Genomic DNA, 23,749 nt, shown 5'->3' with positions numbered 1-23,749 from the left:
AAGGATTTGCACAAAACGAACAGGTTCGAAGAACCGAGAAGAACAGAACTCCAAAGAGTCGAGGCGTGAACCGAGAATCACGAAGCAACACGTTCGCGGAAAAAACGGAACTGAGGCTACGGGCGTCGTGCGTCCTACTTATCACATCGGATGACGTCGGAGGAGGCCCTCGACGACTGCGCATCGACGTCATCGACGCAGGACGCAGAAAAAAGTTTCCGAAGCAGCACAGCTGTGGTGATTACATGTCATAGATATGGAATACGTCGGAGGACCCAATCCCCTCGAATAAGCACTTTATATGCCACCCAATCAAATGGCAGAAGTCTAACGCTCATACCACTCGAAAATGTTACAGTATTCCAAGATCTGCAATCCTGCGTGCCATGTGCTATTAACATAGCAAGAAAGAAGCAGCACTACCATGCCCTGGTGAAAAGTCATTCACCCAACATCTAGGGAGACCAGGAAGCTGACTCGCATCAGTAACAATTGGTTCAAGGCAAGCAAGTGCTTAAGAACACTTGGTGGAATATTAAGAAACATACTGTTTAGAAGAACTATACAGTAAAGTTTGTCAAGTGTGTCATGATTTCCAAAAACAAGAGTCGTTTGATTGGAAGAAAATTGAAGGTGGCAGCAGAGTGCCCCTGCGCCTTTACTCTCCCCCGATCTACATTTAACACAAAAACACAAGGTTTGGTTTATATTTATTTGGTCCATCAATGTCCTGTTACAGATCAACCGATTAAAAAAAATTAAAACACTTGGGAAGGTAAGAGATTAAAAGCATGGACGGGGAGCATACGAGGCCTATAACTGGTGGCTTGCTACCCTTTCACAGCAGCATCAGGATATGTCCAAGCATCAGCAGGCAATACTAAATTTGAACATGCACCCAAAGTAGCAGACATTTGTAGATGCCATTGAAGAGCACAACATAGAATACCGAAATATTGCATCATGCTCCAATAACCAAATGCATTTCTCGTAGGGCTGTACATAGACCAAACCACCTCTTAACGAATCCCATAATTATTTTCCACTAAAATCTGTTTGTAGACAAAACATGTTCTTAGCCACAACCCACAGCTCTGTTAGTGATATTAGTGCTGTAATGATTGTTGAAAGGGGAAAAATTACAATGTGTAGTTAAGTAGCTGAAGTAAATGAGGGAACTGGAAGAGATCAACCCAATTTCAAAGACATTTCCTCACCACATTTCAGTACTTTCTGAACTGAGACAGTTTGCAAGACACTTTACAATCAATGGGAGTGCTCCTGCCATAATAGCCTTTGGTTATATTTCTCTGTTCATTCTGTACAACATTTTGAAAGCGTATGAAAAAAGCTGACTAATCAACGCCACAACCTACACATTATCTGTAATAAGCGAAGTACTGGAAGGATGGGGGGTGGTGGGGGGGGGGGGGGGGGGGAGTCAGACACCTTTCTAAGAGGACTGTTGATCAAATAAAACATTTGGTTTAAGAATTACGAGTATGCTAGCTGGAGGAACCATTTGGGATTGCGGTTATTAACGTACATTTAAAATTACATACTGCAGTCAAATGGCATAGGAGTTTTCCAAAAATGAAATACACCAACTGTTATCTTCAGTCACTGCTGAACTCTGCAATACCTAGCTCACTGGAAAGATAACATAAAAGTCTATGGGTTATTTTTGAAAAACCACTCGTCTAGACGACTTGAAATACCGAACATAGCTAACTCAGTCTGGATTGCCGAACATTAACGTGCTTCCACTCCGTTAGTCCATGCTTCTGAACAAACAAATCATTTAACACATGTGCTTTGGTAGTAACTATGGTTGCATGCTTGGAAACCAATAAAACACAACCATGCTGCATCTCACTTACCATTAAAACAGGAAATAGCCTATGGTCCCTGTAGAGCTAAAACAAAAGCAATGTTACTCCACAATGCTTTGATGTTTATGGAGAGTGAGCAAAACAGAATTACACACATTTCAAAGTGCTTCAATAAAAGACATTGATTAATACTGAACATTTCCAAGCTAAGGCCCTAAAAAGGACCATCCGCCTATGATGGAGTTCATCTTATAAAAGGAGGGTGGCCTTTTCAATATTGAAATATTCAGACATGGCAGGAAATGCAGGAGGGCGTGGAAGTGGGGAGGGATATTTAACAGTGAAACACTTGCGTGTCAAGCCCTGTGGAGATAACACCACTACTGTCATTATGAGCAAATAGAGATTAACACTAGGTCATTGCTTATAATAACCATTTGCCCATGTCAAAATAATAAGAACAAGATGTTTGCGTTATGAACCGCTTGTAATAATCTAATCCAAACCATCTATATGTAACTGAGCACGGCACCCAAAATAAAACCATCATTAAATAAAAAAAAAATTTAAAAAAAATCTAAAAGCAACTTTCACTTTCTTTAAAGGCATTCTAAATCTTTGTCACGACGGCGGACTAACCTACATAAAAGCAACAAGGAGAAATACATATAACCACTCAATCGCGTGGGTTCTACTATGCACAACTCAGTAAACCCATGCTATAACCATTTAAAGACAGAAGTGCTATTCTTAAGATATTTGTGATTGTCTGTATGCACACCCTGAAAGGTAGGGTACTTTAAACATGCCTTCGGAAGATCACTAAACAAATACAACAAAATGATTGGAACTTTGGACAAAAACACTGAAATTTTGCACTCTGGCAGCCTAACACTCATCCAAGGAGACCAGGTGTAAGAAAGAACAGATGCAACATTATGCTGCATTGGCAGACCTTGCCATGTGGGCCCAGTAGCCAAACCACAGTATGCGCAAGACAAAGATCTATTACATATTTACAATTCACCCAGAGACAAACAATAACAATGGTTGCAAAATAAGTAATGTGGGACCTACTGCTCAAAGCGCTGCAGGACCTGGACGCTGCTATTGTGGAGATCTACATGCCATGTGCCAAAGACTACAAAACCTGAACCTAAGTGCCAGAAACGGACCTCCCTTATGTATCTGTAACGTAATTTAGCTCAGATAAATTGCTTGCAGGAGAAAATACCAAACACACCACAGATGGTCAAAAGTAGGAATGCTATGACAATCAATTTTATGTGCTGCTGGAGTGTGGTTCCAACTTCTTACTCACATCCTTTAGGTTACTCATCTCTAAACGGTTTATAACCGAGTCCTTGGTAAAGATACAGAGATGCATTTCGAGAGTGGCGGAAGGCGGAACAGACAACCAACCGGTGGGTTAAGAAGAGTTTAACAGAAAAATCTTAAAAGGTTAATTTCACAGGAACCGAACACCCAAAAGGTAAACTGATGGGAAAAGATCATAACCTATTGTGACCATTTGCAACAATCTTCCTTTTTGTGTAAAAGTCGTCATTAATGAAACGGGGAGTAACGTTTCTATTTGCTTTCAGTTATTAACGAACGCTGCATAATAACAGCATATTTATCCTGCCAGATCACTCCAAAATAAAGCCAACTGCCCCTGAATACAAAAATGTAGTTCTAACAAAGAAAGCAGAATCATATGAAACTACCCCAACATAATTACCAAAGGTCAATGGTTCTAAAGGAGGCCTACGAGTAGGTACAGGAAAAAGTGCTTACTAGCCATTTAAACATTAAAAAAAATAACTTTGCATATGCAAGAACAACTCAATTTTGCTAATCTGCAGCGCAGACAACTTCTAGAAAAATGGGACGGGTCATGGCAAACAAATGTACAAAAATAGATTAGCAAGCATGTTTATCAGGCTACAAAGAAAATATTTGTTCCACAAAACTATGCATTTGTGTTTGGTTACAAGCAGTTTGAAAACTATAATGTGAGAAGTTACTAACGCACCAACTGCTAAACCAATCTGTGACAAGTATTTTGAGGCCCTAATGAAGCAGATTGACCCTTTTAAATTAATTTACATGCTTTAGAAATAATCTAGTGCTTTGTGCAATTATCTGGTATTCCCCATTTACTATGGCCACCTAGACAGGTTCTTTGAAAGCTTTTACACATAGCAAACACAGTAGCTATATATGGTAGTTGAACTTAAAGAGTACTACAGGCCCCAACCATCAGGCCTACTGAAGTAAACTGTCAACATGCGTTAGCCGAGCAGACAAAAGTGAATTATTTTAAATGCAACAGAACATATAAGATGTTGCTCAGTGTTTTAATAGATTTCAGAATTCAATTAAGAGTTAGCACTCAATCTGTGATCGTGGCATTCTTCTCAAACTCAAAGCGTGACGATGTATTTCTTGCATCTGACGTATCCTATCTTTTTGCCACATCAGATTTTGGGGCATTGGGTATCGCTGTGTGCCATGCAAGCACCTGTATGGGATCCGGACGTGACAGGCGGTGGCTCTGCAGCGAGGCTGCGGCATGGGAGGAAGCAACATCCACCGTTTTCTTTCAGCGCAGAAGCGGTACGCTTCCTTCCTGTACTGTTTGTCAATGTCATCACTGTTCTTCCAGCCACCAATGATGAAAACGTCATCCTTGTGATAGCAAACAGCTGCTCCTTCAATGCTTATCACTTCTGGTGGCAGGCTTTCAAGGATCTCATCTGGGACTTGCCCAGAGATCTTTCGCTTGGCCTCCTCGTTATCAATCAGAAAACTCTTTGGACAACAGGAAGCAGTATTATAGAAGTTTGTGTTGACAACAGACATCTGAAAAGAGCAGTAATTATCAACAAGGGGTAATGACTCTACATCCTGCCACTGCCTGGTATCAGAGTCATACCTGGAAATTATTGTTCGAAGCCCATCTTCGCTATCCCCATCAACAGGAGTACGGGCAGTTAGGTAAATGAAACGGTCCTCTACACTCACCACCTTTACATCTCGAAGAATCTTTGGTGCCGACTCAAGGTTGTGCCATTTGTCCTGTTCCGGATCGTAAACTGAGACGTCTTTGAAACCAGGGCTAAAATTTCCATGCCCACCAATGCTGTAGAGGTGGCCCTTGACAACTGCCAAGCCAAAGGAATGCTTTCTTGTTATAAGATTACTAACTTGCTCCCAAGAATTTCTGTTTGGATTGTACCTTTCAACTGTTTTGGCAAAGCCAGGTTCCATGGAGCCAGCCACATAAACGTAAGACTCCGTGACTACAACAGCATGGCCATCCAGATGGTTATGGATATGCGGCAAATTCACCCACCTGTCCTCCTCAATGAAATATCCTACACATTCACTTAAATAATCACCTCCTTCTGAGACCCCTCCAATAACCATGATAACGTCCATATTTTGTCCATACCGTGGCATTGATGCCAAGTGGGATGGCAGGGGATGGAGGTTACCTGCCTGCATATTCTCAGACCGCAGAGCATGACTTTCTACAGCATCTGAAACTAGCTTCATGCAAGCTTCGCTGCTGGCTACAAGCTTTTCAGATTTGACATGCCTAGTGAGGTAAGTAGGCTTCATTTGTGACAGACGAAGTAATTTAAACAGTTCCTCAAAGTATCTCTCCCTTTCCTCAGCATTACGCTGGACCCACTTTAAAACGGTCTCAAAGAGGATCTCTTCTGACTCCACCGTGATTTCAGCATCTGAGAGCCAGTCTCTAATGAGGTGGAATGGCAATGTATAGAACTCTTCATCCAGAATCACCTTGTAGAAATTCCTCCGGATCATGTCGGCAGCTTTCAGGGCTAGCTGGTTCAATGTGTACATGTGTGCCAAGCTATGGATCGCAACACAGTTGCTGAGATTGAGCTTTTTCTTCAGAAATTCTCCACAAAACTCTTTCAGACGAACCAGTAAAAATCTAAAAAAGAAGATTAGTGATTAGTCAGATGCGCACATAAGAGGAAATAAAATTGTGACAATTTGCAGCTAAGCAGAACATTTGGCAGCAACATACAAAATATAACTATTCAAGGTTTACTTGGCTTAGAGAATCCGAGCCTTGGTGCAGCAGGGTACCTCGTTCTTGGAGAGGGGGGGGGGGGGGGGCCTGTAGATCTCAAAATATAATTTATTAATTTTCATACAGCCCCATGTGACCGGTCACTTCAGAGTCAGAAAACGTAAGGTATACAGACTGTGGGGAAACAATGAGATTCACAATAAATATGCAAATCAGTCGCACACGACACATCAGTTGATTGATTGTCGGAAGTCAACGCATCTCCCCGTCCCCATTTATTTTCAGAAGTCACCACTATACAGAGGAAATTCTAAACTTGAGTCATACGAGTTGTAGGAGCAGTGCTATATTTCAGTTTCAGGTACAGAGTAGGTGTGGGTCCCATAAAGTTTAGTTGGCACAATGGCTATGAGCTTTGTGTAGGAAAAACAGTGTTTGAGAACCAGCTGCCACCATCTCGTCTTCCTAGGGAGGTCAGATTTGTGACACAAGTGAAGGAAAAAGCAGCAATAACGTACTCATGACAGTTCTAAAAGGCAGGTGTAGTCAAGAGAAGAGGGTCGATGTATTTCCTTACTTGGTGGTATTCATTTGCCGATCGTGGACACGTGCATACAATGGGAGGGCAGCAAGAAGAGTGGTGAAACCAGAATGTGAAACTGCCAATAAGGAAGCTTTCAACATGTGCCACAAAGCACAGACATGGTTTATCCATTTCCGTTTTTGTATTATGGACAGGGCAGTTTTGTTTTGTCAAAAAACTCAAAAGTGCCAAGATATCTTGAAAAGATGAAACGTTTGCTAGGCAACCCCATTTTGCATTAAAAGAAAAATTAGCATACAATGGGGCCCATTAGGCAATTCTCGAACCTGAAGCCACCATTTCCATCTTAAGGAAAGCTCTTACATCTTCACAGTTTGAAAACAATGAATTTCAGATTTTGTTGAAAGAAAAAAGGGCAGTAACAAGATATGCAAGAAAGATGCTCATTGCTTTTTTTTCAATTAACTTTTTCATATTACGTAGAAAAACCTCTAAGAAAGTTGCTTTAAATTCAGAAACCATTATGCCAAGTCTGTACCATCCGACAGAGATGCCCAGCCATTCCTGAACCACTCAAGTGTCTCCACTAGCCTCCATCTCCTGGCTGCCGCGCGTATGTAAATCAGTTTATGTACTCTCAAACCTTCCAAATAAGAACACTGGCCCAACTCGCTCTTTGAGAGCGGGAACCTACAATAAACCTGACCCCAATCTATCACAAGACCCACTAACATTAGCATAAAACAACTGCAGAAGCGGTTTCATAGCAATACAACATCGCTCTTTCGTTGCTTCTGGTCCCTTCCTGTCCAAGCCACGGAAATACTTTGTCAAAAGTATTTAACTGAATTCAGTACAAACAATCTAGCACACAGTATACTCCATATAACTTTGCAACTGTCTTCCCATGTAACAGAGCACACCTGTCACATCCCCTTCTCGCAGCCACCCCCAGCCTACCCAAGTTTCTCTACATTCCAACCTGCTCACGGCCCCTTCAGGCAATGTACCCTAAGAGGACTCATACTTCAAACAAATTCTGCGGGGGCACACATGCACCCTGTAGTCCGAAGTCATACATTTCAGTAGCAAACCCCACTTTACCATAAATGTGTGCATTTAGAAAGATTTGCGGCCATTTTCGCCATGGCCATTATCCACCATAGCCTCGAGCACCATAATTCAGTTCCTGGTTGGTCCCCATCTTTTCAATGCACCACTGCTACCAATTTTGCTGCTAAAAGCATGGTTGCGATTATTTTCCATTTCTTAGCACGAAGCTGGTATGCCCCTTTGATTAGGATCCACAACAGCACTCTCCTCTGGTTGAAAGGGAAGTCCTGTTCTCCCACTTGTGTTACAAAACTCAGTACTTTATCCGCAGAAGGGACGTATTAGTGCAATCCCACCAAACGTGCCTCTTGGCCCACAGCCCCTCCAGCAGTCCCCCGATTTGTCTCCATTTGCTTTATGTATGAGCGCAGGTGTCACAGACCACCTGAAAATGGTTTCCTTCCCCCAACCGAAATTCCCGTTTGCATTGCTCGAACAAACGATCACGGGAATACCCTTCATGCAGCCATACTGTCCAGCTAGCCCTCCAGTCTTCATACTTTCTAAATGTATGAGCCAAACATTAGCATCTCTTAACCGGGCTCTTTAGGGTCTCACCGCCCTGTCAGATCCATCTTGTGTAGCCGACTAGATCACCCCACTTTTCGGTGATTGAGGTCTTGCTTGGCCTCCTTCAAGTTTGTAATCCTCTCCTGCATGCTCAATCAACAAAAGTTGACATCTTTGTTCTAGAAGCAAGGACATCAGGGGGGTTGCATGCTCTCATTTTCTGGAGAATCAGTGCCGAAAAGATCTTGAAAAATCTGGACTTGGCTAATGTACCTCAAATTCCATCCAAGCACTCCGCTCTTGTCATGGCAAGTGTCACTTCACTATTATACAACGTGGTTCTTTTCCCCCAAACTCTTCTTTGGACTCAAACCCCCATAAATCCTGAAAAACTAAATTTTCGTTGGTATCTTTAGCCTTCATTTCTCCACCATTACATGTGTCTCTTCTCTCTCAGACTCCAGGCCCCGGAAAATGCATAAATTACAATATTTTTCTCAGGTCGATATCAAATCTTTAGGCGTAATTCTGTTTCTCTGGAACCAGGTCTCAGGGTCATGCCTCATATTTAATTTAAAGCAGGTTGGTGGATAAACTATTCTTCTCCAATGGTCCTCAACCATATGTAGGTGGCCTCATTTCATCTTCAGAAGCCTGGATGTCCGAGCGTAGTGGCTCAATTTCAGCCAAAATATCCAGAATAGGTTTCTTCATCACTCTCTCTGACCCTATTCCATTAGCAGGCCTTTTCGGAAGCCATTTGATAAGCTATTTCTGCTGGTCCTGAAGTTCTACAAAAGTACTGCAGGGACTAGGTAAACGGGCCGCAAGCCCCTCCCATTATTTTAGCTTGGTCGGGTCGGTCCCCCTTCTGGCTTCTGATACACCAGGGACCTGAGCTGATGTTAAATATGGGGCGACATCTGCTTCAACTCTGGTGCCTCTTGGAAGAGTTTGCACCACTCCCGAGTGCTCATTAAGACTACCACAACACTGACATCAACTCTATGCCTCTGCTTTACCACTAGCCTCTCCCCACCTTAGCCCTCCCACTGTGCCTCCAGTCAGACTGTCGATCTGAGTCACCCATGGATGGCAAGCGGATCGTTTCTTTAATGTGAATATATCTGCTCAGTCCCTTTTCTTTTTCCCACCTTTCTTTCCTGGTGGCGTGCCCGGGGGGGGGGGGTGTGGGCTTCCTCCGGCCTGCGGGCTGATTTACTGCCCCCTTTTGATTTCATACGAGCCTTAAGGCTCTTGACCTCCTCCAGGCCCTGAGAAAAACAGAGCCAATCCTCCATCAGCACCCTTTGCTGAGGATCATATCCCAGTGAAGCCCCCAGGGCTTTGTGTAAGACATCAGTCATGGCTGTGTGGCTCCTCTTTTGGCCAACACTAGCCTTCCCCTCATCACTGGAGGAACCCATGATTCTCAGTCCCTGGGGAGTTATGAGGAATTGAATGTATATATATATATATATATATATATATATATATATACACACACACACACACACACACACACACACAGTCTCCAAACTCTCTCAGCACAGAGAAAAAACCAAATAGTAAAGTATTTCCCCCTGGTTCTGCTTATGTCATCGATATGACAAATATTAAATCACAGGTTTTACCTGGGACTGTGCCTGTAAAAAAGGTGCGGTATCAGCTGACAGCCTGCAGGGGCGCTGTAGACCTCTCGAACAGGACGCTACATTCGTACGATGCGTGCTGTTTAGGTTCGAATGGGCAAGTATATATAAACTTTACTGTAGTAACACCACTCGTGTAGACACCTCAAAACAACTCGAATATGGAATGAAAACGAAGGAGAGAGCGCCGGAACTACGCGGTCCCGTCGCGCTTTCCCTTCCGTTATGCAGTGCCCTCTGTGACGGATCGGAGGAGCTGCGGCCGCCGGTGCACCAGCCCCGTCTCGGCCGCAACTCCCTGGAGCCGACTCCCCGTAGCGGATATGCTCCGCCTGAATAGATAAACACTTGCTTGTCAAAAGAACTTCATAAAACTCATCAATTCACACACACAACCTTCACTGAATAAAAGAGAAAAGTACTTAACTCGCTGCCTAGCAGCAAAGAAAGAGGAAGAATAGAAAGAGGACAAGAGCTTTTATTTGAGGACTGTTTTTTGATTGGTTACTTGGAACACATGGTCAGTTTGAAGACCAATGGGGATGGACTACAAAATCCAAAAACTTCATGGTTATTGCAGTTTTTATTGGTTTTGTATGGTTATTGCATATTTGTTTTTTCTTTGCTGCGGACAGTAAAGATGAAGAGAAAGCATAATCCTTTGCCTCCGTGTCTTTAACAGAATTATGACTTTCAGTACCGAATGTATTGAAAATCAATTATATTGCTAGTCTTCTGTTTATTTTAATTTCAAATAATGGACTGATCGTTTTAGAGACACCCCTCAAACATAAAATGCAATGTATTTTACAATGTGCATGGACTCATGAGAAGGTTTGGCACGAGTACATGCCGGCATGCTCGTTTGTAAGCAGCTATTCTCTGTGATTCAGGTCTTTCTTGTTTTCAAATAATTAATAAGTGTCAATGAACACATCTTTCAGATACTTGCTACTCCTGAAGATGCGTTGAAGCTCTACACTGATTAAGTTAATTTCCAATATCATTCCCAGTATAAATCGTCATTGTTGACTATAAGAAAAGGATCATAAATGCAAGACTATATGGACATATGAAGAACAACCACCTTTTTCTTCACTAAGCAATCAAGATTTCTCTTTCTAAATATTGAATTTTAGTCCATCGTCTGGAATCCCTCCTTATGTTAATTGTTCAGCCCTACTGGTAATTCAGGGGCACTTTCCCCTTTCTACAACCACCAGCAAAAACTAAAAATATTATTCAGTAGAGCCGTCACATTAGCATCATGGGAAAACCTTGTCTCGAATCTGAGCATGTACTGGTGCAAATATAACAATATTCCCAGCTATGGTCAGAAAGTGAAATGAAGGAGCCATCTGGATATAAGTCGCCCAGAGTGTTAAAACATGATTTGTCTTGATATTATTCCGAGCAACGAAGCATGGCACGACCGTAGCTTTTGTATGTCCGTTTTCTATTTAGAAATTCTGCCAGTCACGCATTACTCACTTAGCCACATTACTTTCCCTTGCTTTTATTACAGGCTTCAAAATGTGCACTTGGCAATAGTTGTTGGGGAGTACGAAAAGGTGTAGTGTAAAGTGAAAACACATGTGTAGACTGTGTACTCTACCACTTTGTAAGAAGTGTTTCAAAATACGATGGTCGAAGGGGCGTGGCCAGCCAGGCAAGCCATCAGATGTTTCCCTGGTGAGCTCCGTTGCCCGTTTCTCCGGCCTTCACTCCCCCTAGAAATGCACAAAATGGGCTGGAAAGCTGGGAGAGCAATCCAAAGTAACGTGTGAATATCCGCAAGTATAGAGCAATTTGGCGAGCAGATTTATGAGCGCGTACGACCGAAACCTTTATGGCCTGCAGCAAGTAAAATGGCGGCCAAACTCCACTGCAGTAACGGCTGCAGGGCCGCACTTGAGACTGTGGCCGCCGGACATAGGCAGTGCTGGCAGAGCTCACGTGCAACGAGGGGAGGTTGGGAGTCCTGCCTTCGACTCCAGACATTGGAGGCGGACTGGAGAGCCTGACTGGGCACTGATGCCAGAGGTTCCCGGGCTGACGCTGGGCCCCTGTTCTGCAGCGTGTTGAGATGCCGGAGGGCCTGCGGGTATGCAACGAGAAGCACTGGAGGGTCCGGCTGGACAGCGGAGGCTCGCCGGCATGAAACTCTGGTGCATGCCTTCTTCATTTGAAGGAATTGGAGCTAGCCCCCGCTCGTGACCAGTGAAGGGATCTCCAGGCAGCAGGAAAGACTGGCACTATTGCGTGCGAACCCCGGAGTGGTACACACCTGGTAGGTGGCCTGCAGCATATGGAATACAGCTATTGCTGCATGGTAGAGAGTGGGGGGTCCACTGCCCCAGGTGTCAGCAATAAAGCAGAAAATTCCCTAAACTGGCACTCGAAAACATTCACAGGCACAAGATGACCCTCTGATGAAACATTTGCCACACACAGCTGGAGCACACCATGGGGTGGAAACCTGAAACCCATCAGTCGCAGGGGCTGAGAAACTTGAGCATCATAGCAGTTCCTGGGCATCACAATTACGTGAAAGAAGAAAGCCAAGCACCGCTACCCTGTTGAAGACCGGAGCAGGGGGTATGCAGCAGGAAGGGTATTGGAAAATAATCCTGTATTAACTGGGTGCGGAGATATAGCCCAGGAAGGGAACTGAGGTTCACCAGGTTGAATTACAAATGTTTAGGTGGTGCACAGGATTCTTGGTTGTACTGATGTTGGGGGGCTCTGATGGGCTTTATGAGATGTAAAGGTCTGTTAGCAGATGATGGCGGCTGACAGAGCTCGTTTCCCTGAATGTTCAGGGCTTGAATTTGCTGACCAAGAGACAATCAATACTGAGGCGGTTAATGGAGCTGTGCGCCTCGGTGGTGTGCATGCAGGGGACACATTTACTCTCCAAGGAGGAGGTCCGGTAGCGAGACAAAGAATTCCCCAAGCAATACTTTGCAAACAAAATTGCAACCCCCCACCCCGTTTGGTGCCACTGGATACAAAGGAAACAGACTTCCAAAAGCGATTTCAGTATAAGGACCCTGAGGGTCGTTACTTGATCTTGGGGGGACAATTATTGGGACAGTTGGTTACCTTGGTTGCGCAAAGACAGGACCAGTTCTTTATAGATCTATTGAGCAAATTAACAGGGTGGTGTTTGGGCAAGGTGTTGGTTGGGGAGGGAGGGGGGGAATTTCTCAAGAGAGCTACATCTTCTAGAAACATGGTGATTCTTTCACCCCCAGGTTAGGACATATACGCACTATTCTGCTGCGCACAGAGGATTCTCACAAATTGATAGGGTTTTAGTGTCGGAGGACTTCATACCACAAGTGACCGATCTGGGTGAGATACCTACCAACCACGCTCCGGTCATACTTGGTTTAGAGACTCTGGCTCCTACCTAGAGGACCCGTAAACCCTGGAGACTAAATTACCTGCTCCAGAGGGACCGCTCCCCGCAAGCGTATATGGAAATAGTTATGAAAAACTTCTTTCAGGAAAACGATAATGGGGAAGTGAACTGGGGAACGGTCTGGGATGCCAGCAAGGCGGTTGTAAGGAGGGGACTTATCGCTCAGGCTGCTGCATTCCTGAGGGAAAATGCACTCTTAAGGGCAGGGCTAGAACGGGAGTAGCAGAAAACCTACATAGGGCCCGAGGTTCCCAGAAAGCTTGGCGGCCATTGATAAAGGCATGGACAAGGCTGGAGGCTCACAGGGTGGATAAAATCAGCGCAACTCCTAATTCGAACCAAACAATCGTACTATTTGAGAGGGGACAAAGCGAACTGCTTCCTCGCTCGCACCAAAATTAAGAAAAAATGTGATCACTGAATTAAAAAGCCATACAGGGATCCTTGTAAGGGAGAGGGGGTGGGGGTAGGAGGGGGGTTGAGATGTAGAAATTGGAAGCTATGCAGACATTCTATGCTAGGGCTTTACAGAGGGAATCCCTCAGAGGCAAAACTCAGCAAGCCTTCTTGGAGAAAATAGAATTACCCTGAATAACAGCGGGGGATAGACAACTCATGGAGGCCTCCATTTACGGAGGAGGAGATGGGCAGAGCTATAGGGTCCCTCCCTGGGAATAAGGCTACGGGGCCGGACGGGTTTGGGAAGGCTTACTACAAAGCCTTCCATTGAATACTGATCGCTCTTCTGACAAAACATTTCAACTGAATTAGGGATATGGGCGTAGTCTACGGGGATATGGTACGATAGATCACCATCTTTATACTAAAACCGTGGAAAGACCCAACCGATTGCGTTAGCCATCGCCCGATCGCCCTGCTGAACCGAGATGGCAAGCTTTATGCAAAGGTGCGGGCCCATCGATTAGCAGGGGTGCTACCAGAAATTGTACATTCTGAACAGGCAGGATTCATCATGGAGGTATACCCAGGACAACATCCGTAGGGTAGTGAATGTGGCGATATGGGGACGTAGGACGGCACAAAAGAGGTCCATGATTTGGATCGATCTTTACATGAATGTTTGTGGGCAACTTCCGAATTCCTTCTATGAAGTTACAGATCAATGGGCAGTTCTCGACCCAGATCCTGAAACAGAGGGGCACCCGGCAGGGATCCCGCTGTCTCCTCTAACATTTGCCATGGAACCACTGGCACAGGTGGTAAGGGCGGATGTGGGAATTCAGGGATCTTGGTTAAAGAGGACTTGCATAAGATTGCATTGAATGCGGATGATGTTCTGCTGTTCCTCCGAGACACTGCAGGTTCACTCTCAAGGGTTATGAGGCTTCTGGAGGAGTTTGCGGTGGTGTCTAGTTTTTGCATTAATTACTCCAAGTCAAAAGCACTCAATATATCCAAAGATCCTGCTCTGGTGGATAGTTGGAGAGGGAGATTCCCCTTGACTTGGGAACAGGAGCATATGGAGTATTTGGGGGTAAAGTTGACTCTGACCTATGAGGGTCTGTATGCCGCCAATATTCTGGGCCTCTTGAAAGCACTAATAGAGGATCTTAAGATGTGGGATATGCAAGATGTGTCCTGGTTTGCCCGTATAACAGCCTTTAATATGACCCTACTTCTGCATTTTATGTACACAGTGAGCGCTCTCCCGATCCCAAGCCAGATGATTAAGAATTTACAAAGGGAGAAAGTACACCTCATCGGAGGATGTGGGTTAGGGGTGGCGGGGGTTGGGAGGTGGAAGAGCATCTAGGAGGTTTTTTTCCGGCAGCCGGGAACAGGGGGTTCCTCAGATTGCATGCCATCTCCTGGTGGCGCAGCTAGCCCCATGCTACAATGGTTTGTAGAAGGACATCAAACGGGCTGGAGCATACTGGAACAGGGTGCCATGGATATTCCCTAGAGTGTGTGGGGATTTTGGGGCAATCGGCAGGAGGAGCAGGGGGCCCTATTACTGGAAACCACTAAATGTTCTCTTCACTACTGGGACAAAGTCCAGCGGGATAAGAAATTAGGCCTGGGGTTGGGCGCATTCACACCAATGGTGTACAATGTGGATTTTTCGGTAAGCAGATTTCCAAAGTTTTGGGCCAACTGGGCAGGGCAAGCAACCTTAACCATCAGGCTGAGGTCCCGCTGCAGTTTGAAGATTGTAAAGTGAAATTTCTGGTTACGGAATGGAAACTATTCCATTATGCCCAGATTAGACATTGGATCAGGAACAGGCTGATTAAGGAGGTGGCCACTAGGGAGCCCATAGGTTTGGAGTTAATGAGAGCGGGCGCACCAAAACATGGGAGTGGCAAGATTGTATCGCTTACTGGATGGCTCTGTGTCTGCGGACACTATGCCATAAATGAAACGGGAATAAGAACTGGGAGTCACTAACGAAGGAAGAATGGGGCCCGATTTGGCACTGAGCACTTAGGAGCTCCAGATGTACGGACATCAAAGAATCGGCGTATAAGATATGCTTCTGATGGTAAATAACCCCTCACTGGTTACACACCATTAACCCCAACATGTTTTCTCTTTGTTGGCTTAACTGCGGGCATATGTGGTTTTCACCCTAAATTACTAGGGTAATCCAGGCGATGGAGAAAGTGTGCGCGCTGGCCAACGGCACGTACCAAAAATTCTTTGCAGTGTGGCTCCCTTTTCAAAAGCATGCATCGGCTAGAGAACAGTACTATTTCAAGCCTTCTCTGTTGCGGAATGTCCCAGTTCTTTGAAAATGGAGTAATAGCATCGACAGAAAAGAAGCCAACATAAAAAATGTGGATGATATGCTGCGCCACCATTCAGTTATTTAGGTTATCTGGTTTATTTGGTTGGATATATGGAGAAGGAGGGGGGAAGGGGATCAGGAGAAGGCGTTTTGATAGAAATGGGTGTGATCTAAGACTACAAATAGGCTGTATTACATGTTCTCTGGTTGTATGCTACAATGATTGTCTAGTGAACACCAAAATAAACAAAGCTTTGAAAAACAAAAAACACGGATGTCTAGAAACTGAGAATGATCAAGTGTCTAAACCTTAAATGTTACTGCCACAATTAAAAGTATTACCATGCAGCCTTTGAGTTCCAGACCTACAGAAGCTGAGGGGCGCTTTGATCTCCTGGGAGGGGCTGGTGGGGCCTCAAGGTGAACGCCTGCACTTGGGGAGTCCCGAGGCCCAGGGGGGCGATCTGACCCGAGTGGCCATGATCCTTTCTGGTGGTGTCTATTAGCCCACAATACCCAAGGGGGAGAAGAACCAGTTCAAGCTAACGTTTGATACCCAGTCACATAACAAGGAGGCCAGGTCTGCAGAGCTGCCCATGGCAATTGAGCAACCACCGGGGGCGACCGTCTCCAATGAGGCTCAATTGACATCCGTGCAATGTTCACGTAGGTCCAAGCAGGGATTCAACTGCTTTGGCACTAACCTGCAAAATGACCACATGCAGGTCTGATTGGACAAGCACTTGGAAAGACTGGACGAGGCAGAGACCAGACTGTCAGCTTTGGAGGATGAATCAGGCGCAGCTAGTCCAGGTCCGGGAAAAACAATCTACAGATTGCTGCTAATCAAAACTCCATGGAACTTCTCGCTGAATCAATCATACAGGAGTTGTTGGGCTACGAGGGTTTATCCTCTATTTATTGTGGAGCGTGCACACTGAATTACTAGCAGGGACGTCCGGTCCTGGGAGCTCCAGCTCGCCCCATAATTGCAGAGTTGTTGAACTATAGAGATAGAGACCTGGGCCTACATAAGGCAAGTGTGCAAAGGGTCCCGACTTATAAAGGGGACAGTATTAAACCTTTTCCGGATTTCTCCAATAAAGTGCAGGCCACACATTGATGTGAAGAAAAGGCTCTAGGACAGGGGCCTGAAATATGCGCTGAACGGGCATTCCCTTTTCTTCCAATCCCGGAATAGGTCAAAAGCTTCTTGGAGACATTGCTGAGTGTTACTCTGCAGCCGGGGAGTGGCAGTGATAGGGGTGCGTCCCCTCGGAGGGGAAATTACCGAGTACAGCAGATGTTGATCCATAGGGGCAGGTTTCTTTGGTGCGGGTGGCAGAGGTGGCAGCGTGTCTATACAGGGCTGCAGGGTGGCTGGGCCCATGGGGGATCCTCATGTGTTTGCAGTTGGGGGTTAACTGGTGGATTGGGGTTGCCGGGGCCTATTTCGCCAATGAACCTGGATAATAAGATACTGGCTAAGATTCTGTCCGCTAGGTCAATGCCCTTGATGTCTTGTTTTGTTTAATCTGACCTATCAGGGTTTATACCGGGTAGGTCTACATCGGACTGTGCAGGCCCCCTTGTGGCAGCGCTGTTGGATGCCAAGAAGGCGTTAGACTCCATAGAGTGACCCTTTTTGTTTACAGTTTTAAAATGGATGGGAGTGGGTGAGGGGTTACCAACGTTGGTGAATTTGCTGTATGCGTCCGACTGCATGGCTGAGAGTTAATGGTCAACTCAATGATTCAGCGACTGTGGGTAGGACTATGAGGCAGGGCTGCCCCCCTCCCACTCCTCCTTTTTGCCAAAGCCATCAAGCCACTCGCTGAATTACTACAGGATAGGCATGTACCGAGATGTGCAGTTGTTTTATTATCCATTAGTGGTCTCACTTTACACTGAGGATATGGTGCTGTGTGCATCTTCCCTGGTGGCCGATCGGTCCCCCATAATGGCAGATGTGCCAAGCTTTGGTGACCTCTCGGGGTTCCAGATTAACACGCTCAAATCCGTGCTGTTCCCACTTACAGAAGCGACTCAGCAGTTTTAGGACAGGCTGCGGTTTCAATGGCATCCTGTCAGCATTCGGTATCTTGGCATGGAGATTGCCTACAACCCGGTGGTGTTATTTCAGAAAAGCTATGCCAGGGTTCTAGAATAGGTGCAGGATGCAACCGAGAGGTGGATGAGACGCCCATGTCCTTATATGGGTGAATCGATGGTCAAGATGGTTCCCTTACCGAGATTCTTGTACACTTTCGTAAACGTGCCTCTGGCCATGCCCAACATGTACTTTTAGGAGGTGAGAGCAGTTCTGTCTTGGTTTGTCTCGAACGGCAATCGGCCTCTAGTTTGGTGGGAGGCTCTAACAGCCCCCTTAATAAAGGTCAGTTTGGCATTGCAAGGCATGGAATTGTATTACATGGCGCAAGCTTCGTTTGTGGCCTTCTGTTTTTCCCCAGATACTGATAGGCGGCATGTGCAGGTGGAAGTATCCAGACATTTTATTGCTAACAATGCAGAGTGGTACATAACAGAACGGACAATAACACTGAAAAGATAATATAAAGGGTAGAGGGGCCAGGGGTTAAAATGGGTCAGTGGCTCTAAAAGGGTGCAATAAAATAATAACAAAAAAGTAGGCTTTGGGGGGGTGGGGGGGACCCCGACCCCCACCAACACCCAAAAAAAGAAGGAAAAAAATAGTTTTTCGATGTTATGCACCACTTGTGGTTGGTAAGATCACATATAACCCAGGTGGAGCAGGCGTTGACTGCCCTGTTCTTGCGTTGCCGCTGACAGCGATACTGACTGCCCCGCGGAACATATGCAACCTTTAACATGGTGAAATTAACATGCAAGACCTGGGTGGGGATAGAGAGGAAGGGGAGAGCAGAGCTCCTATATTCTCCGAGCTTACATGTAGTGCATATACCAGGGATTCCGTTGACATGTGAGAAAGGTTATGTTCAGTGTATGACCCTGTTGGGTATCTCTGTTTCAGGATGTGTTCCTGCAGAAGCGGTTTATCTCAGTGGATAACTTCGGGAAGGGGGTGGGATCGGCTCTGGATTAAAATTTTATATTTTCGGTTGAAGAAAACTTTGAAATAGTCGATACCCGAGTTTCCTGAACCTCTCATAGTGGCTCAAATATTGCATGGTAGGCCCTCAGGTGGAGCAGAGGGCAGATTAGTGTCTGGTCTATATAGCAAAGTGATGAGTTAGGGTGTGCAGACAGGGCGCGGGTGAAGTGGGAGATATCTCTGGGCCAATCAATTACAGAGGAGGAGCTATTGCTGCACGCAAACCAGGGGGGGGGGGTGGCGATCAACAGTCGATATATCAATACATTTTAAATTAATACATCAGGTGAATTATACTGCCGCTTTGTTGCACGGTTTCAACCCAGATGTCTGTAGAAGGTGATGCTATGCTCTGCTGACTTCCTTCTCTTTGCCTCGAGTTGCCCTCATATTGGGGGCTTCTGGAATGCAGCGTTTCCAGTGGTGGCTGAGATCGTAGGGTTGAGGGCCGACCCGTCCCCACCAACAGCCCTGCTGGGGTACACAAGGATGGGGCTCCTGGCCACATGCGTAGATTGTTGGGGTTGCCGTTATTGGCTAGGAGACATGTGGCCATGACTTGGCGGGGAAGAGGGGCTCCTAATTTTGCAGTTTGCGAGAATGATGTATTGTAATGACATGGAAGTAGAGTTCGGCGCAATGGTGCAACCAAGTGCTATACCCAAGGACATATGGGGGCATTTGTTGATTGCCAGAGCACAAGGGGAGTCGGACAGGTCTATGCTTGAAGTCTAGATTGGAGTGTCGCGCTCTGCCCGATGATTGTTAGATTCGCCACGTTGTTAATAGTGTAACAAAATTCCAGATTACTGTTAAAAAATCTGTTTAATTGCTTTCACAAGGTCAGCCGACACACGTTTTGACCAAGTCGTTTTCAAGGCAGTCATCCAAAATTCAGTGGTACCAGACAATGGATTGGTACTGTCGTTGTTCATCAATATTGTATGTGTACAATAAAGTACGAATCAATACTGCTGTTGTAGCTCTCCAATACGCTTTATATGGGTGGTGTTGTCTCTGATGCTTTCATCAGTTAACAATTTGATAAAGGTGTCGCCGGTCTTTGAGCCTGATGCTAGCTAGTAATCCATGGGTTAAATCCCTTTTGCAGCGCACGTGTGGCGAGGGACAAGTCTATGATCTTCGTAGATCGTCGAGCCGTGGTGGGCAGCTGGGGGGCATAGGACTGGGGTGCAAGCTTGGAGCGAGATAGCTGTATATGAGGAAGGATAAGAGTTGCTTGGTGGAAGGGGCGGGTGGGATACCAAGTTGTTGGAGTGGAGAGCAGTCAGCAGGAATAGACCTATGGCGTTACCAGATATGTGAAGCAACTACGGGAACCCCCCCCCCCCCCCCCATTTGGTCGGAGTGAAGTTGAACTCAAACCCAGAGCTGCACAGATACTGTATACGGTTCAGATAATGTGGGTAAGAACTCCGTAGGTCGATTATAGTACACAACTGTGCTTGGAACAACTGCAAGGGGTGGAAAGGGGTGAACTGCAATGTTATTGTTTTGGAAAATAAAGTTTTCTTTAAAAAAAAAAAAAAAAGGATCACCATGCATATTATTATTATTTGTGCATTACGTCTTGGAGAGGACGATACATATAAATATTTTCTATCCTTGGCCACCAAGTGCTTCGGTCTGAAAGAACTTCCGGAGGGCCTAAAATCAGGATTCACACACTTAATGTAGGCATGCAGGTTTCACTTTTTCTGCTGACAAACAGGCAAGAGCTGCACTGGTAAAAAACACATTATGACAATAAGATGCGAACAATTGGTCAAGGAAAGACGCCCTGTATTTATTTCACATGGATTCAATGGCCTCAATTGGTCTAGTTCATAATTAGTGACTGATTTGAGACATCTGAAGTAAACACCTACTGTTCTTTGTATACATTGGTTAGGTGATAATTTGCAGGACTGGGTTTCATACTGGGGAATCTAGTCTTTTTCAAAATTAAGGTCTGTGTGTTTCACTCCGATTAAATGACGTAGTTGGTTTTTCACTTAGGTGCCGTTTCTTAATCCCAATGTATTGATGCCCAGTAAGAATATATGTGTGAGAACCTGCAAATTCTATCTTGGAACTGGGTTTGCTTTAACAAATTATCTACAACTCCGGGGTAAAGATATCATATTGGTATATTGTGTAGCCAACTAAAACGTACAAAAAAAATCAGTGAATTGGTGCAGATCACATACTTATTTTTACCCCAGCTTTCCCACTCCATTTTTTAAAGAAAATTCTCCAACACGGATTGAGATTTGTATCCCTAAATACAAATCGAGTCAGGAACGCAGGGTTTGAAAGAGAGTGGAGCCGATAGCTAGTTAGCTCCTGCTTATAGCCTAGAAGAGCCTGGTTAGCATGCCATCAACAGCTACCTGGAGCTACTTTTGCCCCCCCCCCCCAATGCCAACTGACACTGAACAAACACCTACATGAATTAATTTGTGTTTTTGGGGCAATCTATAAATAAGCATTAGGACACATCTATAGGACAAAGTGTAAGAAAGGGGTCGTAAGTAATCAATACAGTTATGTTTACATCTTATGTGGAAGTTAGATTTGCAGAAAGCCATGTACTAGCTCCCTGTTACCCAGTGGTAGCTCATTCTCACTGGCTAATGCTTTTAGCTCCCGATTATCCAATCTGAACTTCGACCCGTGGAGATGAAAAGTAAGTCGACAATGCATTTGGCTCAAGGAACCAAAAGGTAATTCTTCAAACTTAAATCAGGCATACCCAATAGCCTACCAAATATGTTAAACATTAGCAGCACCCTGCTCAAGTCTCTAAGTGGTTTAATAAAACAGTACTAGCATAGAGGAAGATCACTCATATTTCCTCAAAAGGGACCCACGTCATTTTGCTCTTATTCTATGGGCTAGTGGTTGCATTGGTAGGGCAAAAAGCAAGAGGCGAACAGTGGTATCCATAGAGTGTGCCTATCCAACTAAAAATCGGGGGGAGGTTATGCTATTGGTGTGAACTGCGCAGGGTCTGGGTAGTGTTTTATTAATTCTTTCAATATATACTCCTACCCAGGGGTGTTTAAGGAGGTGCAGTAAATACAACGAATGACACAAGAATTAAAGACCTTCTGGTTGTCCAGGATAGCCACCATGACCTGAAACTCTGCATCAGATTTGCACATCACTTTGTATAGCTGTCACTACGGGTATCAAAACGTGAACTCTCCAGTAGCCATTGACGAGTGACAATTACCTCCTGACAAGTAGTAAACTGTGGGCATGTGAAGAACTAAGTTGGGGGGATAAAGAGTGACTTTTAAGCCTAGCAAGTAGCTTGACGCATTTAATTTTAACCAGTGGTCTCAAGTTGTGGGCCGACTGCAGCCTATTCTGGTTCCACATGTTTTCTCATCACTGGGGTATAGCTCATTGGTATCATTTTTGCAAGTATTTTACTATCAATTTAGTGACAGTGCCCTATATGAGCCGCACAGCTGGGAATGCTCTCCCTGCGTGTGCAAGTCTATTATTCAGGTTTCTCTGAACGTGTTGTACTGGCTATTGCCGGTCGGCCTTAAAGAATTTAGGTGCTAGAATGGCTGTGAAGAGATTGTACATTTCTATACCTGGCCCATCAATTGCATGATCGTTCCAGAGCTGATGACATTGACAGCGGTGGTACCCTGGACTGTCATTTCAGTGTTTAACAAGTACTTTCCTCATAGATCAAACTGACCAACCCATGCCGTCCAGGTATAACCTCATCTCATCTGGACCAGGGTCTAAAACGGAGAAGGAAGCCTATATTTTAGAACCACCATGGTGCAAGGTGTCCTCCACATCCTCTCTTGCCTCTATTGCATGGTTATCTACTTCACAGTGAATTTGCCATACCAGACCTTCACCTGCTCTCAAAGCTTCACCATATTTTAGGCTAGAATATTGGGGTCAATCATGTTTTTGTCGCATGTTTGTTTGCATTTACTCTTTTCCTCTTCATTCATTTCTACATTGATCTATATGAGTATTTAAGTTTTTATCTTCTTTTTGGTGATGTATGATAAAATTAATTGTATTTTTTTTGGTTTACTTTTGTGAAAAGTTGTTTTGACTAAAACAATAAAAAAAGATTCATATTTTCCAACTTGGTCTCTTTGGTGACCTCCATTTAGTTTCAAATATCCAAATCTCACCCTCGGTTACTGCTTTCCCTACAGCCCAGTCACAAAATCATCTCCAAAATTCATTTTACTTCAGAACTGGCATTATTTTAATGGGTTATTTATAACGCGCTTAATACCCAGAGATTTCTAAGCGCGGACCAGGGGATCGAACCTGTGTTGCTCTGCGTCGTTTGGCTTCGAAGGCCAGCGCGTTGCCCCCGAGCTATCCTCCCGAGCAATTACTTTGTTTTCAAAGAAGCCTCAGATTCCTTTCTCAATGTAAACAAACCCTCCACGTCCAAGGCTGCCTGTGGCTAAAATCTCCACGAGCAACTCAAGAGCGTGTCAACTGCATGTTCTAACTTGCATTGGATGACTGAAAAACCCTTTTTCTGCAGCAACGAGGACCCAATAATTCTGGAGGAAGAGGTGTGTACCTAACATCATAGTGACCCTCCAGTAACTAGACAGTCGAATCCCAGGGTAACATCAATAAAACAGCATTTAAACCAAAGGACCAATAGAACATTAGGTGGGACCAGGTAATTCAGTAATTCTAAGGTTACCATTTAGAATGATTAAATATTTTAGCCAGCGTACTCAATTGC

The 23,749-nt window shown here is 44.9% G+C and overlaps 1 protein-coding gene across 1 annotated transcript in view; it reads right to left on the bottom strand.

Moving 5' to 3' along the window:
• Window positions 1–698: 698 nt before the first annotated feature.
• KLHL11 (kelch like family member 11) overlaps window positions 699–23,749 on the bottom strand; it is a 72,923-nt gene continuing 49,872 nt past the window's right edge. Inside the window, exon 2 of the mRNA XM_069634499.1 lies at window positions 699–5,802. Within this exon, the coding sequence (XP_069490600.1) occupies window positions 4,221–5,802 (1,582 nt within the window). The 3' untranslated portion in view covers window positions 699–4,220. The remainder of the gene's footprint in view (window positions 5,803–23,749) is intronic.

This window comes from Ambystoma mexicanum, chromosome 13 (genome assembly GCF_040938575.1).
Source record: "Ambystoma mexicanum isolate Mex_15411 chromosome 13, UKY_AmexF1_1, whole genome shotgun sequence".
Classification (NCBI taxonomy): Eukaryota; Metazoa; Chordata; class Amphibia; order Caudata; family Ambystomatidae; genus Ambystoma; species Ambystoma mexicanum.
Note: the sequence above shows the minus strand (reverse complement) of the source record. Positions and strands in the feature narration are given on the sequence as shown.